The 15,916-nt window shown below is 48.6% G+C and overlaps 1 protein-coding gene across 3 annotated transcripts; it reads right to left on the bottom strand.

Moving 5' to 3' along the window:
- Nucleotides 1–4,097: 4,097 nt before the first annotated feature.
- Nucleotides 4,098–15,122, bottom strand: LOC105920233 (gamma-aminobutyric acid type B receptor subunit 2). Of its 3 annotated transcripts, none has more exons than XM_036135583.1 (18): nt 14,391–15,122; nt 12,286–12,423; nt 12,035–12,205; nt 10,922–11,023; nt 10,761–10,826; nt 9,802–9,990; nt 9,492–9,719; nt 9,018–9,078; nt 8,868–8,948; nt 8,634–8,784; nt 8,434–8,566; nt 7,661–7,759; nt 7,457–7,582; nt 7,174–7,284; nt 6,830–7,039; nt 5,945–6,073; nt 5,712–5,866; nt 4,099–4,933 (listed from the first exon to the last, which is right to left on the bottom strand). In XM_036135583.1, the coding sequence occupies exons 1-18, from the start codon at nt 14,637–14,639 to the stop codon at nt 4,801–4,803; spliced, it is 2,532 nt and encodes an 843-aa protein (XP_035991476.1). In that variant the 5' UTR covers nt 14,640–15,122; the 3' UTR covers nt 4,099–4,800. The 3 variants fall into 3 exon arrangements, with proteins under 3 accessions (XP_035991474.1, XP_035991476.1, XP_035991477.1); XM_036135584.1 differs by having other exon boundaries at nt 9,847–9,990; XM_036135581.1 differs by having other exon boundaries at nt 4,098–4,933; nt 8,868–9,078.
- Nucleotides 15,123–15,916: the final 794 nt, after the last annotated feature.

Here is a 15,916-nt window from a genome sequence, read left to right as displayed (position 1 = left end):
ATGCGTCCAACGCAGTAACACATCTGCTCTAACAAATGATTGGCTAAGAGCGGAGCTGGCGTTAGATGAATATCTGCTTGTCATTGGTTAAAAAAAGTAAACAAGGGTCAAAGTGCCGCTACGTCATTCGACACTGACAGGAAGTTAGTGAAGTCAGCAAAAACCTCGTTTAATTCTGAGAACAGAGGATGAATTTATGAAGAAAAGTAGTCCAGACTCGTTCCATGGCTTCTGCACACTGTGGATGTGACGTTGACGTAAGAAGTCAGGGGAACCCTGCGGTTAAACGGATAGACGTAAAAGTAATAAACGTGCAGCAGGTTGCAGGATGTAGCTGCTGCTGAGGGTGAAGGTGGAGTTTCCTTAAAGACGAGTCTGCTGCACAGACACTGAAGTCCCCAAAGGACTGAAGCACTTCAGAAATGCTGTAGTTTGAGCAGTTGAATGTTTTTTTTTTTTACAATCTTTTTTGTTGCTTGAATAACAGGTTATTCAGGCTTCTCAAAGCATTTGTTATTATTTATGCTCTCTGTTAATAATTTTTTCCACATTATGTCCACACATGTCATGCTTTGTGGCGCTCTGCACATAAAAAGATTCATCTCCGACTTTTTTAACACCACCATGCATTGAATACATATAAATACTGTGAACCAACACTTTTTTACTTTTCATTCATATTTTTCCCTATTAAGCTACACAAACATCATCTTTAAACCACTCAGAATTGTGGCATAAATGAGAGTATATAATATGCCGCATAATGTCCTCCTTTATGCTCTTATGGAAATGGTCACCTTAGCCTATGGACTTCATTTGTATACCACCAAAGGCAGCGAGATTTACCTGTTTAAACTATGACTGTGCCGTATCCTTCTCTCTGCAGTCATCCTCATGCAGAATGTCCCATCACCGTCTGGACCAGAACCCTCTGAGACGTAACTTTGCAGATCTGCTCTTTTAAACAGTTGTACCTTTGGCTAATTGACATTGTTGTCCCAAAGCAGGGCATTGCTCCCGTTTAGCTGGCTGTGCCCCTCCAGTTTTTGTAGTTTTGAATGTTTTTTGATGTTTTATCCATTTTTTCCATGTATTCATTCATGTATTTGAATGTGTTGCCGTGTTTAATCTGTACGGCCTCCACCCTGGCACAGGTGACGTGTTCTGGTGCCAAGAGGCCGTTACTGTGTTGTTCTGTGAGCTCGTTTGTTTGCCATATATGCACCGCCTCGTTAAGTGTTAGTTCTGTCTCTTTAAGCAGGAACGTCTGACGCTGTCACTGCTTATTCCACTAATCTGTCTCTGATTAACTCGTCTTGTGATGCTCCAAAGCTACAGGTTTTAGCCGTGTTCCTGAATGAACTTCAGTAGTCTGACCTGGTTTCTGTTGTCTTCTCTTGAAGTTGTGCCTCTCCGCTATGACGCTGGTCTCTGGGTTACAAATCTCTGAACTTTCTGGTTGGACATGCAGAAACTTCTCTCACTCCTGCAGCTCATGACTGCTGGGGCATTTCTCTCTCTGCAGTATATAGGCCTGGCTTTTAGCCTTTTTGTCCCCGTGTACAGCAGTGATGAAAATGTCATATTCATTTTTATTCATATAGCTCCAATTCACAACACACATCATCTCAAGGTTCTTTCCAGAGTCAGACTCCATCAGATCCTCCAGGTTGGTGAGAAAGTTTCCTCTCTAAGGAAACCCAGCAGGTTGCATCAAGTCTCTCCAAGCAGCATTCACTCCTCCTGAAAGAGCGTAGAGCCACAGTGGACAGTCGTCTGCATTGTTGATGGCTTTGCAGCAATCCCTCATACTGAGCATGCATGAAGCGACAGTGGAGAGGAAAACTCCCCTTTAACAGGGAGGAGAACCTCCAGCAGAACCAGAACCAGGCTCAGGGTGAACGCTCATCTGCCTCCACCCACTGGGGCTTAGAGAAGACAGAGCAGAGACACAGAAAGCACAGAAGCTCACATTGACCCAGGAGTACTTTCTATGTTAGAGAAGACAGAGCAGAGACACAGAAAGCTCAGAAGCTCACATTGACCCAGGAGTACTTTCTATGTTAGAGAAGACAGAGCAGAGACACAGAAAGCTCAGAAGCTCACATTGACCCAGGAGTACTTTCTATGGTAGAGAAGACAGAGCAGAGACACAGAAAGCACAGAAGCTCACATTGACCCAGGAGTACTTTCTATGGTAGATGGTAATAGAGGATGATCTGCCTCCCCTGATGATGTCACAGCTAACAGAACGCCAGACCAGGTGTACCTTCTATGAAGAGAAAAATGACAGAGAACAAAAAGTTAAAAGCTGAAATAACAACAAACAATGCAGATTGGAGAGCAGTAGGAGAACTCAGCAGAGTGAGAGAAATAGACCCTGATGTCCTCCAGCAGCCTAAGCCTATAGCAGCATAACTATAGAGGTAGCTCAGGGTAACATGAGCCACTCTGACTAGAAGCTTTGTCAAAAAGGAAAGTTTTAAGATTAGTCTTAAAAGTAGACGGGGTGTCTGCCTCACGGACCAAAACTGGGAGTTGGTTCCACAGGAGAGGAGCCTGATAGCTAAAGGATCTGCCTCCCATTCTACTTCTAGAGACTCTAGGAACCACCAGCAGACCTGCAGTCTGAGAGCGAAGTGCTCTGTTAGGAACATACGGGGTAATCAGAGCTCTGATATATGATGGAGCTTGATTATTAAGGGCTTTATACGTTAGAAGGAGAATTTTAAATTCTATTCTTGATTTAACAGGAAATATGGCAAAATATGGGGTGAAGTTGAGAAAGGAAGAAGATTATACAGAATTCAAGAATCTGTAATAACTAAAAGAAGGGAATAAATAATTTTGACTAGACCGAGAACTGGTCACACCTACTTGAATGAGTTTATATTAGGGAAAAGGAATAATGATGTATGAGAGGGTTGTGGAGGAAAAGAAAATGTGGATCATGTTTTGATGAAACTGCTAAAAATATGCAACTGAAGGAGAGGATGAGGGAAATAATTAGGGAAAAGGGGGAGATTGGAGGATTAAAGGAATATTAGGGATATATGAGGATAGGGAGGAAATTAGGGTCATTAATTTAAATTTTTACATGATACAAAATTAAAAAAATAGAATATAGTAGGTGGACCCTATAAAGCTACACACCTGTACAGTAGGTGGCGGTATGCAGCTGTAAGTTGTTTGCAATTTGCCAAACAAAGGAAAAGAAGAAGAAGAAGAAGAAGAAGAAGAAGAAGAAACCAGATTTCAGGGCAACTAAAGTGAAAGCAGGTGCTGGTTGTGTTCCTCTAGGATCCGCAGCAGAACCTAAATTTATTAACCCGGCTCAATGAATGCTGCCTCCCATCATCCGTCTGCAAGCCTGTTAGGAGGATTAGCCACTCCACATCAGCAGCTTCACACTGACCCCCAGCTAGGAGGAAGTCCTGCTTCAACCTGATGATGACTGAACGCTGGTGCTGGTTTGCTGTCGGTTCCCCCAGGATGTTCTGATCGACCCAGATAGTTAGACCTGACCCGGGTCCTGCAGACGGGACGCAGCCTGCAGTTCAGCAGCTGTAGGTCCAAGTGGGACAGGATCTGGTGCACATGCAGACCAGAGACGGAGCTGATCTCCATGAAGCTGGAGGGTAAAGAACCGGATCCAGGTGACCCGGGCCGTCTGACGGTCGGGTCAGAAGACCCACAGGGAGTCTGGTAGGACCTGGCAGTGATGGTGGTCGCACTGGGGTTGACCCTGTTGGGGTAAAAACACTTGGCGCCACAGGCTGGAGGACCACAGAACCTCACCTCCAGACGAGGACTCCACAGAAACAGCCACCAGAGTCAGAGCCGCCGGACCCAGCAGAACCGTGCAGAACATCATGATGGACCGGTCTGCACCCAGAGGTTCTGCTGAGGGTCTAAAGAGTCCCCAGGCTCTGCCAAGCTGCTGCCAAAGCAAAGAGACGGACCGGACCAGAACTCTGGAGAGACTGGCTTCACTTTGTAGCGTTAAATAAGACAAAGGTCGACAGAGCGGTGCTTTACTTTTATTTTATTTCTAACTCACAGTGTGGGTTAACAGGTTAACAGGTTAAGAGGTTAACAGGTGTAACGGGGTAACAGGTTAACAGGTTAACACGTTAACAGGGTTAACAGGGTTAACAGGGGTAACAAAGGTGATGTTGTCTCATTTTGTCTCCATTCACCAACCATCTGGTTTGGAAATGTCACCTCCAGCGTTTCCTGCTGCAGGTTCAGAACCGCTCCCTGACTCCTGGACCTGAAATCTATTCCTTACTATTATTATTATTATTATTATTATTATTATTATTATTAACAGCAGAGAGCAACATAAAAATGAAGCTTTAACCAGAGCCGCTCCACGGCTTCACCTACAGACGGGTTCTCTGCAGAAGATCAGGAACCAGGAACTTAGGTTCTGGTAAACATTCGATCCGGACCCGATGGGTTTAATGGAAACAGAACCAGGACAACATGTGGGAGGCCTACAGTGGGGGTCTGGGTTCTAGCAGCAGGGCCTCACCATAACACATCAGAACACAGAATCTAAAATGTTTTCTGAGAGGAAACTCCGCTCGCTCGCAGGCAGGAGGTCCAACAGCACAAAATAAAAAAATAAAACCCATGTGGCAAAATATCCATGTGAGAATGGACCAAAGCTGAAGGTTAAGGATAAACGTTCCTGCCAATCAGACTCAGGGGATCGTTAGGGCAAATGTTCACGGTAACCAGCAGAGCTCATCTGGTGGTTCTCCTTCCTGCTGGCGTCCCCGCAGCTTCCTGTCCTCAGGTGTGCAGCAGGTGGTCCGGCTGATGGGGGGTGCTGAACAGGCTGGAGCTGCTGGAGCTGACGCCTCCGATGACGGGAAGGTAGGCGTGATGGAGGATGGGCAGCTGGAAGGACAGACGGCGCCGGACGCTGAAAGCACACAGAGAACCATCAGGTGGAGGTTCTGCAGAGGGAACGTTAAACAGGTGCGTCGCTGCTCTTGGTGCCAGCTCAGGTGTGCTGAACCCGGAGCACAGATGGGCTGAAGGAGAAGATCTCTGGTCTAAAAGCAGCAGCGCTGTTCAGAAGAGCTGAAGGAACGCTTCACAGGATCTTCTGAGGTCAGACTATCCAGGACCGGTTCTTCACCTGCCAGGGTTAGGAACCTTTAGGCCCACAGGGGGAACCTAGATGTAAACGTTCAGCTAGATTAGCATCTATCAGAACGTCTGTTACAGAGAGTTGTTTCCCTCCACTGTCACCCTGTGCATGCTGCAGAGGGGAAATCGCTGCAAATTCAAGGTTCTCTCTGATTGGCAGGTTTTCTTTAACATCTTTAAACCATTGGTCACTATTTTATTGTTTAGATTTGCATCTAAACGGACCCAAATGTTATTTTTTATTGAATATGGGAATATTTAGGTACATTTGGTCTAAAAATCTGTTTTAAATAAATAAAATCAGACAGAGTTTTTTAAGGAAAACTGCAGTTTGACTCGTCTGCCTTTTTGATTGCGTAGACTTGCAGCTGAGAACTTGTCTCCGCCTGCTGAGGACTTCATCAGGACGGCATGCAGCCGCCTTCAGCTGGGCGCTGGTTCAGTTTCCTGTCTGCAGAACCAACAGAGTGACCCTTTCTGGGCATTTTCATCCAAACCAGCTGAAAGGAGCCCTGCTGCTGCTGTGGCGACGCTCCAGCTTCACTTACTGCTCCGGGGAGTTGATGTTGTCCACACCTGAAGGTTTCTCCTCACAGACCAGAGCTTCATGAGCTGACGTCAGGACGTTACCGAGTCTGCCTCCCGTTTCCTCCTGAAGCATCTCAGAGAGCTCCATGCTGATGGTTTCAATCTGAACATCCAGCTGTGGAAATCACAGAAGAGTTTTAAACAGTTTTATCTGGAGGAGGAAACGTCCCATCGTTCACCTGCAGATCCTCACCTGAGCACTCTGACTCCTGAGGTCCTGATTGAACCTGGTCAGCCGGTCCACACCTTCTCCCCCTGCAGCTTTATCCTGCAGCTCTGAGGTCTGCTGAAGCCCAGCGCTGCTCCACAGCATGCAGTAGATCTGAAGACGAGGCAAAGAAGCAGAAGGGAGCGAAGGTCTGGATAAAGTCCTGCTTCATCTTTAAAACATGAACCAAAATCAGATTTTCTACAACCTTTATTTCATTGACAATAGGAGCAAACAGGTTTGATATTCCTCCATTCCTGCATTTCAGCAAAGACTCAGGAGAGAAGAGTCAGGATGGAGGTCATTTAAGATCAGAAGATCCAGCTTCGGTTCCTGAGGAGCAGAGATGTTCTGAGGATCTCCAGAACAATCAGAGAACCGATTAAAAACAAAGTTCTTTACAGGAGGACTGAAAGGTTCTGCGTGTTTCTCCATCTGTAGAGTAGAACATCTGAAAGTCTTCAGAGAATCTGGAGGAATCTCATGGAACATCTTCAGCTGAACAGCCCAGATCTCTGATCCCTCTGATGGTTCTGGGTCAAGGACCATCAGTCATCTCCAGCTGGTGGAACCTCGTGGAGGTGGGAATACTTGGGAGAACATCTGGAGAAGAAGCCTGATGTTCTCCTCAGAGCAGGTTCAGCTTCTCCAGGCTCAGGGGTTCTGGGATGGACCATCTTGGATCAGATGGACCAGTTCTCCAGATGTTTGGTGGAGAAGGAGCTTCCAGGCTGGTAGGAGGTTGGATCATCTCCTCTGATGGCAGATCTGATGCTGAGAAGCTCCACTTCATGGTGGAGCACATCAGGAACGATCAAGGAGAGCTTTGGTGTTCAACCACAAGTTAAAACCAGAGGTCACCAGACCCACCTGGGGCCCAAACAGGCCAGTGAGGATGAAGATGTTGCAGCTGAGGATGAGGATGCTGCAGAGACAGAAGCTAACGGCGGGCCGGCCGGACAGCAGCAGCGCCGCCGACGCTGCGGCCGCGCTGAACGCCGCCAGAGAGAACATGCTGAGAGCGAGAAGTTTACCGCTGACAGCAGCCCTGATGTTCCAGGCCAGGAAGCAGCCCAGACCCTGAGGAAGAGCAGAGAGCAGGTTAGAGTCCCTCAGCTGGAAGGTTCTGCTCATCATCTGAGAGCCGACGGGTCACACGGATCGTTTCTGTGGCGTTTCTGCAGCTCTGAGCTGCTGAGGTCCGGTTTGCTGACCAGCAGAGGAGCTTTGTACGCGTAGACGGCCGTGAGCCACAGGTCCAGCTTGGTGCTGCTGCATCCTTCAGAACACGGGCGGATGACGACGTCCTGCTCCGCCAGGTATTCCTGCAAGGCGCAGAGACGCAGAAGCTCTGCTTAGAGTTTTTACCAGAACTGGGCCAGATGTTCAGAACCAGGACTGGTCCAGAGAAAACGCCTGAGGACCTTCAGAAGGTCTGGAAGGCTGAGGAGAAGAGGGACAGGAAGAGACGGAGGCCGGATCGGGACGTCTCCTCACCTCCGAGCCGTGCTGGAGAACCAGCCATCGGAGCGGGTCCAGGATCTGCCAGGAGGTCAGAACAAACAGGTCCAGCAGGAGGATCCAGAGCTGGAGGCGGCCGGTTTGCTGCAGGTGGGTCTGATGCTGCAACACAGAGACACGGACGTTCCCACCTGGGCCCCATCACCTGGCTGCGACTCTAAGCGGGCCGCAGGTTCTTACCTCGGGCTCGACGCGGCACAGAGAGTACACCTTCCAGGTGTTGGTGAAGAGGGCAGTGAAGCCCGCGGTGTGACCCAGCGACAGCGTCCACAGACGGACCTGCAGCACAGAGAGTCCCACGCTCAGCGGCCCGGCCGGACTCAGTGGCACCATTTCCTCTACCTGTGTTAAAGCGATCCAGGCCGAGCTTGGTTCAGTTAACCGTGCCGAGCTCGGTTCTGACGACCGTTTACACATCAGGCTAGCACGGTTCCTCGCCTCCTAGTGACGATCTGTGGTACTACTGCTCTCTGGGATTGAAGGAGGAAATCAAGCAAATAAAAATTGCGGCGCCCGTAACATTCAGGAAGTTATGCTTGGTCATAATTGCTTTTTGCAACTTTTGGTGAATTTACTTGACAGAGTCGGCTTTTGGGACGTGGATAAGACAAACGAACGTCTAATCAGGGCTTAGAGACGCAGGACACAACGACAGACGCTGAGGTTCATCACTTCTAAGCAGAATCATCTCTGGTAAGGAAGCTAGTATTATTATGAATGTCTGAAATGTCAGCTGGCTGTGAGGAGATGACTGTTCATGCACTCTTTGTTATCAGAGAACCGAGCCGAGCCCACTCATGGAACTGGTCTAGATTTAGCGCGGTCCGGTTGTGTCTGGCTCGGTTCAGTTCAGTCTGCGATCCATTTACACTCGATAGTTATCTCTGTCACGGTTCGGACCGGTCTCGGCTCGGTTAAAGAGTGATGGTGTAACCGTCTGCTGCTGGACTCACAGAGCAGAGGACCTCCAGCGTCCGGTCCGGCAGCGAGGTTCTGTCCAGCCCGGAGCAGAGGACCGATGAGGAAGACAGCAGGAGGCCCAGCAGGAGCAGCTCGTCCATGGAAGAACCTCCGGACCTCAGCAGCCTGGAAGCAGACGGACCAACCTGAGTTCTGGAGGTTCTGCCTCCGGGCGGTTCTGTGGAGGACTCACCAGCGTCTGTGGCTGAAGATGACCACGCAGAGCAGGACCAGGGTGATGAAGATGGTTCCGGCAGCAGCTGATGAGACGACGGCGTACAGAACCAGGCTGACGTGACGGCGCCGCAGATGGACCTGAGTCCGGTCTTTGGCCGGTCCTGGACCTGCAGGAGTCATGGACCGGGTCAGTTCTGGTTCTGGTTGATCCGTGCAGCAGAACATGGAACGGCTGGGTTCCGGTTCTGACCTTTGAATCTCAGCAGCTGGTCCCGGATTCGGACCTGCTGGCTGGTGGTGCTGAACTCTCCCACCAACACGCCGCTGTCTCCTGGGGACACAGAACCAGAGCTCAGCTTCTGGACCAGGCCAGAACCGGGTCCAGAACAGGAGGCCTCACCCTGGAACTGGACCAGCTCGATCACCGTCATCCTCTCCCCGTTACGAAAGGAAACCGGACCCTGCGCACAGACAGAACCCATCAGGCGGTTCTGCTCAGAGCTCCTGAAGGTGTGAAATCAGTCAGCATCTCCAACCAGAACCGCTGGGGGCCAGAGCTGGATCCGGGTCAGAACCTGCTAGAAACAGCCCGAGGTCCCAGAACAGGAGGGCCAGATCCAAGCAGTTTGGTACTGAACCCGAATGGACGGGTCAGCATCAGAACCGGACCACAGAGGAACTGTAGGTGTCCTGGATCATGCCTGCCACTAAGGTTCTGTTAGATGTTCTGGACAATGAAGGGCCAGTTCTGTTCTGTGGACTAAAGGATGTTCTGCTGATGGTTCTGGTGGACCAGAGCCAACCCTGCCACCTCCAGAGGAGATCCGACCTTCAGGTAAGCTTCAGGTGAGCTTCAGGTGAGCGGGTTCCTTACCGTCACGCCTTCAAACTGCGTGTTCCTCACAGCCTCCAGCAGCATCTTCAGCTCCTCTTCCTCGCTGACGTTCCTCGGAGAACCGGGCCGGCCGCTGAGCTTCGCCGCCTCCGTCACCTGAACCAGAGCTCTGGCGCCGACCCAAACGGCGTCGTAGGCGAAGGCGTGGAGGGGGCTGACCCCTGACCCCTCCTGGGCCAGGTACGTCTCCAGGTAGTTCTGAGCCGTCTGTGGAAGGAGACCCGAGATGAAAACGTTCTCCAACCTGGTGCCGGCAGTGCAGCCAGGATCAGGTCTGAAAGGTTCTGACCCGTCCAGAGACTCCAGGTGTGTTGGCGGCGCTGAGCTGTCGGACCTGCAGCCTGAAGGAACCGTCTGCGGCCGTCAGCAGACTGTTAGCGGAGCACGCCGAGGGCCGCCATCCCAGCCGCCATCCAGACGGTCCTCCTGCTGCTACGATCCACTGGTACCGAGGTCCGAACAGGTCCAGTCTGTAGGCCTGAAGGTTCCACACAGACACAGCATCAATATCTGCTCACTCACTCTTTGATGGAGGTTCTACCAAGAGTCCAGATGTTCTACTTAGACAACCTCAGCAGTCAATCTGAGCGGACAAGCAGCTCCAGTCCAGGAACCTCAGAAACATGCAGAACCCTCAGAAACCTGCAGAACCCTTCAAAAACAACCATAAACCTGCAGAACCCTTCAAAAACAACCAGAAACCTGCAGAACCCTTCAAAAACAACCAGAAACCTGCAGAACCCTTCGAAAATCTTCAGAAACCTGCAGAACCCTTCAAAAACAACCAGAAACCTGCAGAACCCTTCAAAAACAACCAGAAACCTGCAGAACCCTCAGAAACCTGCAGAACCCTTCAAAAACAACCAGAGATCTTCAGAACCCTTCGAAAATCTTCAGAAACCTGCAGAAATCTTTGGGAACCTCTGAAAACCTCAAGAAACCTGCAGAAACTTACAAAAAATTTTAAGAAACTTCCAAAAACCTCCAGAAACCTTCCGAGAACTCCAGAAACCTGCAGAAATCTTTAAAAACGTTACAAAACAACCAGACACCTTCAAAAACCTCCAGAAACCTCTGAAAGCCTCAAGAAACCTGCAGAACCCTTCAAAAACAACCAGAGGTCTTCAGAAACAATCATAAATATTCAGAAACCTTCAAAAATCTTCAGAAACTCCAGAACCCTCCAGAACCCCCCAGAAGCCTCCAGAGCAGAACCTGTGGAGCAGCTGGACTTCAGGTCTCACTCACGCAGCAGAACACCTCCGTCACAGAACCGTCCTCCAGCTGTGCAACGATGATGCGGACATCTTCATCCTGTGAAAGAGGAGCAAACACAGTGACGGACGAGAACATTTGCAGAACCGCCTCAGTCAGAACCGGCGGAGCAGAACCTTCAACGTCCGATCTACCTTCAGCCTCTTCAAGCTGCTGCAGGCGTCCTCAGAGAAGCTTTCTGAGGCGGCGAGCTCGATGTCGGTCTTTAGCAGCTGCCGGCTCAGATCCTTCCTCATCTGCAGAACCAGGAGCGTGAGTCGGGTCAGAGCGCAGAACCCGGAACCACAGACCAGGACAGTCAAACAGGAACCGGACCCTGGCCTCTGCGTTGACTGCAGGTTCTGCTAAAGCCTCCTCCAGGTTCCCTGAAGTTCTGAGGTTAGTTCCTGTCTAACAACGACGGCAGAACCGCCTTCGGGTCGCAGCCTCGCCTCTGAGCTGCTTTAGTTTTAATCACAGAACCAGAATTTCATCAGAAATCCTTTGAATCGGCAGCTTTGCTGTTTTTAAAGAGAACATCTGGGCGCATCATGGGGGAAACATACTGATATATTAAATAAATAGCATTAAAGAGACCACAATAACTGCAGATGGTGGACAATGTACTTCTAATAATAATAATAATAATAATAATAATAATAATAATGAATAATAATAATAATAATAATAATAATCTGGGATCATTTAGTCCAGGTTCATAGGTATTTGCTTATTTTCACATATCTCAGTCTAAGGCTGCTCTAAAAGTATTAAAGGTTCTTCTTTTGTGTTTTCAGAAATAAAATCTTTTCGCTTTCACAGGACGTTTATTCAGTGAAGAATAATCCAGCAGGTCTGATCAGGCTGAGGGTTTTACCTTCCAGATCCCCTGAAAAAAGGTGAAATAGGCCTTTAGTTCAGTGCTGGTGTTTAAGCGGCGCAGCAGAACATCCTCCTCACCTGGACCTGCAACCGGATCAGAAAACCCGGCTGTGGCGCCGCTACATGCTTCTTCAGCGAGTGGCGCCCCCTGGAGTGAAGGCGCCCAGGGCAGAGAGCCACAGATGCTTAATTGGTCCTGAAGGGGAACTGGCGCCTCTGAAAACCTCTAATTGCTGAGGACTCGTTAACGGTCGTCATGGTAATTGCTGTCTGAGTGGGGCAGTCAGTGAGGAAGGAGGTAGGAAAAGGAGCCTGCATGCTTCCTATCAGAGCTCAGTAGGGACCTTCTCTAGATCAGCAGGTCATGTGATCGGTCACATGGTCACCTCAGTCAGCTCTGCTCTGTCCTGCGTCAGCAGCCCGATCCTCCTCCACCTGTAGCGCTGCAGCAGCCTCACCGCAGCCAGGTTCACCTGTCGGGCCGACGGCGCCGTGCTGAACAGGTGGCCGTACCACTTCCGGTTGGACAGGTTGGGGGGCGGAGCCTCAAAAGACACCTGAGACACCAGAGGAGCAGGAAAGCAGGCGGTGACACGGAGAAGGGGCAGAAGGACGGAGCAGAAGCTGAATGTCGCACCTGCAGCAGGTTGAGAGCCGGCAGAGAGCGCGCGAGGAGTGCCGTCACAGGTGGACACGCCCCTCCCAGCAGCAGCAGGTACCTGGGCCCCGCCCACAAGGTGTCAAACAGGGCTTTGAGGGCCTCAGCTGTGTCACACTGGAGACGAGGGAAACACATCAGAGGAGGAAATGCTGGGAGCTGAACACCTGGAGGCCTTCAGGGGATGAAAGGAGCCAAAATGGCGGAAACTGACGCAGAAAAAGGTGTTTTATCATTATTTGTTATTTTACTGTGATTACTAAGATCTGTCATGTTACTGACATCTACTGGTGCATTTGAGTACTGCGCCTAGTGCTGAGTTTGCGCGGAGCACGCGATCAATAAAGAGATTTCAAGAAAAAAGTTAAAAAACAAAACAACTGGATTATTTCTGAAGTTTGATGACGTTTCTCTTCCCATCCAGAAAGTTTTCTCAGGTCAAATGTCTGGAGTAGAAGGCGCTCCAAGCTTTATATTATTGCCCAAAAAGGCCTTATTATGGCTTAGATAACATGAAATATAAACTGAAACTGGTCCACCCACTGAGCTATATTATACACTGGAGTGCTGATTTTGCCTAAAAACTGAAGTCACTGGCCGCCATCTTGCTACTCCCTACTCACACAGAATCCCACAGGATTTGGTTGCAACAACAAGCAATTTTCTGGCTGAGTGAAAACGTTTTACAGGTAATTCTACAGTCAGTGGATGTACTAACACTATCAACTACTAGGAAATTAGGTGCTGGAATATTTTACATGTTATTCATATTAAATATATATATATGTATATATAAGTATGTGTATATGTATATATGTATATATATGTATACACATATGTAAATATATGTTTTTGTATATTGTTATTTATATATTTATAAATGTTAAACATATATATTTAAATGAATATAATGCAAAATATTTCAGCACATGACTTTCTCAGTACTTGATAGTTTTAGTAAATAACATAAAACGATATGACATTTGACATTTTAAAAGTCTTAAGCCCCCCCTGAACATGAGAAAATCCTCGTTATTCGATGCTGTAGCGCACATATTCCTTAGTTACTGGAGGGAAATAGGGAGTACCAATATGGCGGCTGGTGGCTTCAAAGCGACTCGTTCAAACAGACGGTGATTAGCACTCCAGTGTATTATATAGCTCAGTGGGTCCACCCCCTTAGTAATGAGGAGTCGTTAGGGTCAATATGGGCCTGGCTTAAAGATGCTGTGATCACCTGCATGGAGGTGAGGGACGAGGTGATAACTGGAAGGAATTAATCCTATAGCTGTGTTATAAGTTTTTGAGAGTTTTAGCCTAAGGCCTCCTCCTCTGTTAAAGGTTGTTTTTCTCTCATAACGTAGATGGCTTCCTTCACGCCTCTAATGCCTGAGAATATTCACCACCATCGATTCGACTGAAGACAGACGGGAATTTTTGATACAAAAAGTGGATTTATGGTTTAAAAACTCCTAAATGTTTGGTCAGAAGGCGCACACGGTATGTTTATGTATTTTATTCTGTAAGGTTTTTGTTTTAAATGTTATTATGCTAACATCTGTGTTTATAATTTTTAAAATAGTTTTTCAGTGTTTACTGGCAAAAAGGAAGAGTTGCTGTGTGGCGAAGGACATAAAAGAGGTTAGACATCAGCAGACTGAGCCTGGAATATTATTATCAGACATAAAACATCTGCGAGGAAATAAAGGAGGAAGTCTAAGGCGTCAGTAGACTAAAACCCACTTCAAGGTTCTGCTGTCATGTACTTTGTAATTTTTATTAAGGATCCCAATTAGCTGTTGCCCTGGCAACCAGCCAGTCTTCCTGGGGTCCACATTAAAAACAGTCACAAATATTACATTTCCTAAAATGTCATTTCTCAACACACCGTAGTTGATCAGAGAATGCACAAAAGAACAAATAAAAACAGCCAATAAAACAAAAACGAATTAAAAATTAAAAACAGCCAATAAAACTAGAACACTTGAGTCTCAGACTGTTTAAAGGATAGTTTCCTATAGAACCTCAGACCGGGACAGCGTCAGCGGTTCTCCAGCGGTTCTCCAGCGGCTCTCGGTACCGACCTGGGAGTCCAGCAGCTGCAGCTGGACCTCATGGTTCCCCAGCGGAGCCGCTTGTCTCTGCAGGTCCTGCAGAGCCAGTCTGACGGCCGGAGCCACGCCGGCTGTCAGGTTCTGCCTCCCAGAACCAGAGCCGACCGGCACCATCCACAGCACCGGCACCGGCAGCCGGACCCCGGCCAGAACCAGCACCGGCCCGACCGTCAGCAGCAGCCTCAGAACCTCCCGGACCCGTCCGAACCGAGCCATCATCGCTGCTGCAGGAAGCCCTGAGGCACTAATCCTGTTAGAGGCTGAGAGCCGCGGGTCGGCTGAGGAGATAAAAGGATCAGCTGCAGCACCACATGGTACCAGGAGAACCAGCCGGGCCCACAGAGTCCAATCAGAACCCGCTTCTACCACAACCCGGCCTCCTGCAGCTGAAGATGTCCAGCAAGCTGCTTCTCCTCAGCTCTGTGGTTCATCTAGTCCTCTGAAGCACCGTCTGTTCTGGTTCGGCCCGCTCAGAGGTTCTGATGGTGGATTAAGGAAGGAGAACCGGTTCTGATGGTGGATTAAGGAAGGAGAAAAGGTTCTGATGGTGGATTAAGGAAGGAGAACCGGTTCTGATGGTGGATTAAGGAAGGACAACAGGTTCTGATGGTGGATTAAGGAAGAAGAAAAGGTTCTGATGGTGGATTAAGGAAGGAGATCTGGTTCTGATGGTGGATTAAGGAAGGAGAAAAGGTTCTGAAGGTGGATTAAGGAAGGAGAAAAGGTTCTGATGGTGGATTAAGGAAGGAGAACCGGTTCTGAAGGTGGATTAAGGAAGGAGAAAAGGTTCTGGTGGTGGATTAAGGAAGGAGAAAAGGTTCTGATGGTGGATTAAGGAAGGAGAAAAGGTTCTGATGGTGGATTAAGGAAGGAGAAAAGGTTCTGATGGTGGATTAAGGAAGGAGAACCGGTTCTGATGGTGGATTAAGGAAGGAGAAAAGGTTCTGATGGTGGATTAAGGAAGGAGAACCGGTTCTGATGGTGGATTAAGGAAGGACAACAGGTTCTGATGGTGGATTAAGGAAGAAGAAAAGGTTCTGATGGTGGATTAAGGAAGGAGATCTGGTTCTGATGGTGGATTAAGGAAGGAGAAAAGGTTCTGAAGGTGGATTAAGGAAGGAGAAAAGGTTCTGATGGTGGATTAAGGAAGGAGAACCGGTTCTGAAGGTGGATTAAGGAAGGAGAAAAGGTTCTGGTGGTGGATTAAGGAAGGAGAAAAGGTTCTGATGGTGGATTAAGGAAGGAGAAAAGGTTCTGATGGTGGATTAAGGAAGGAGAAAAGGTTCTGATGGTGGATTAAGGAAGGAGAACCGGTTCTGATGGTGGATTAAGGAAGGAGAACCGGTTCTGATGGTGGATTAAGGAAGGAGAAAAGGTTCTGATGGTGGATTAAGGAAGGAGAACCGGTTCTGAAGGTGGATTAAGGAAGGAGAAAAGGTTCTGATGGTGGATTAAGGAAGGAGAACCGGTTCTGAAGGTGGATTAAGGAAGGAGAA

The sequence above is a fragment of the Fundulus heteroclitus genome, chromosome 3, assembly GCF_011125445.2.
Source record: "Fundulus heteroclitus isolate FHET01 chromosome 3, MU-UCD_Fhet_4.1, whole genome shotgun sequence".
NCBI lineage: Eukaryota > Metazoa > Chordata > Actinopteri > Cyprinodontiformes > Fundulidae > Fundulus > Fundulus heteroclitus.
The sequence above is the reverse complement of the archived record's forward strand: the minus strand, read 5'-3'. Positions and strand labels throughout refer to the sequence as shown.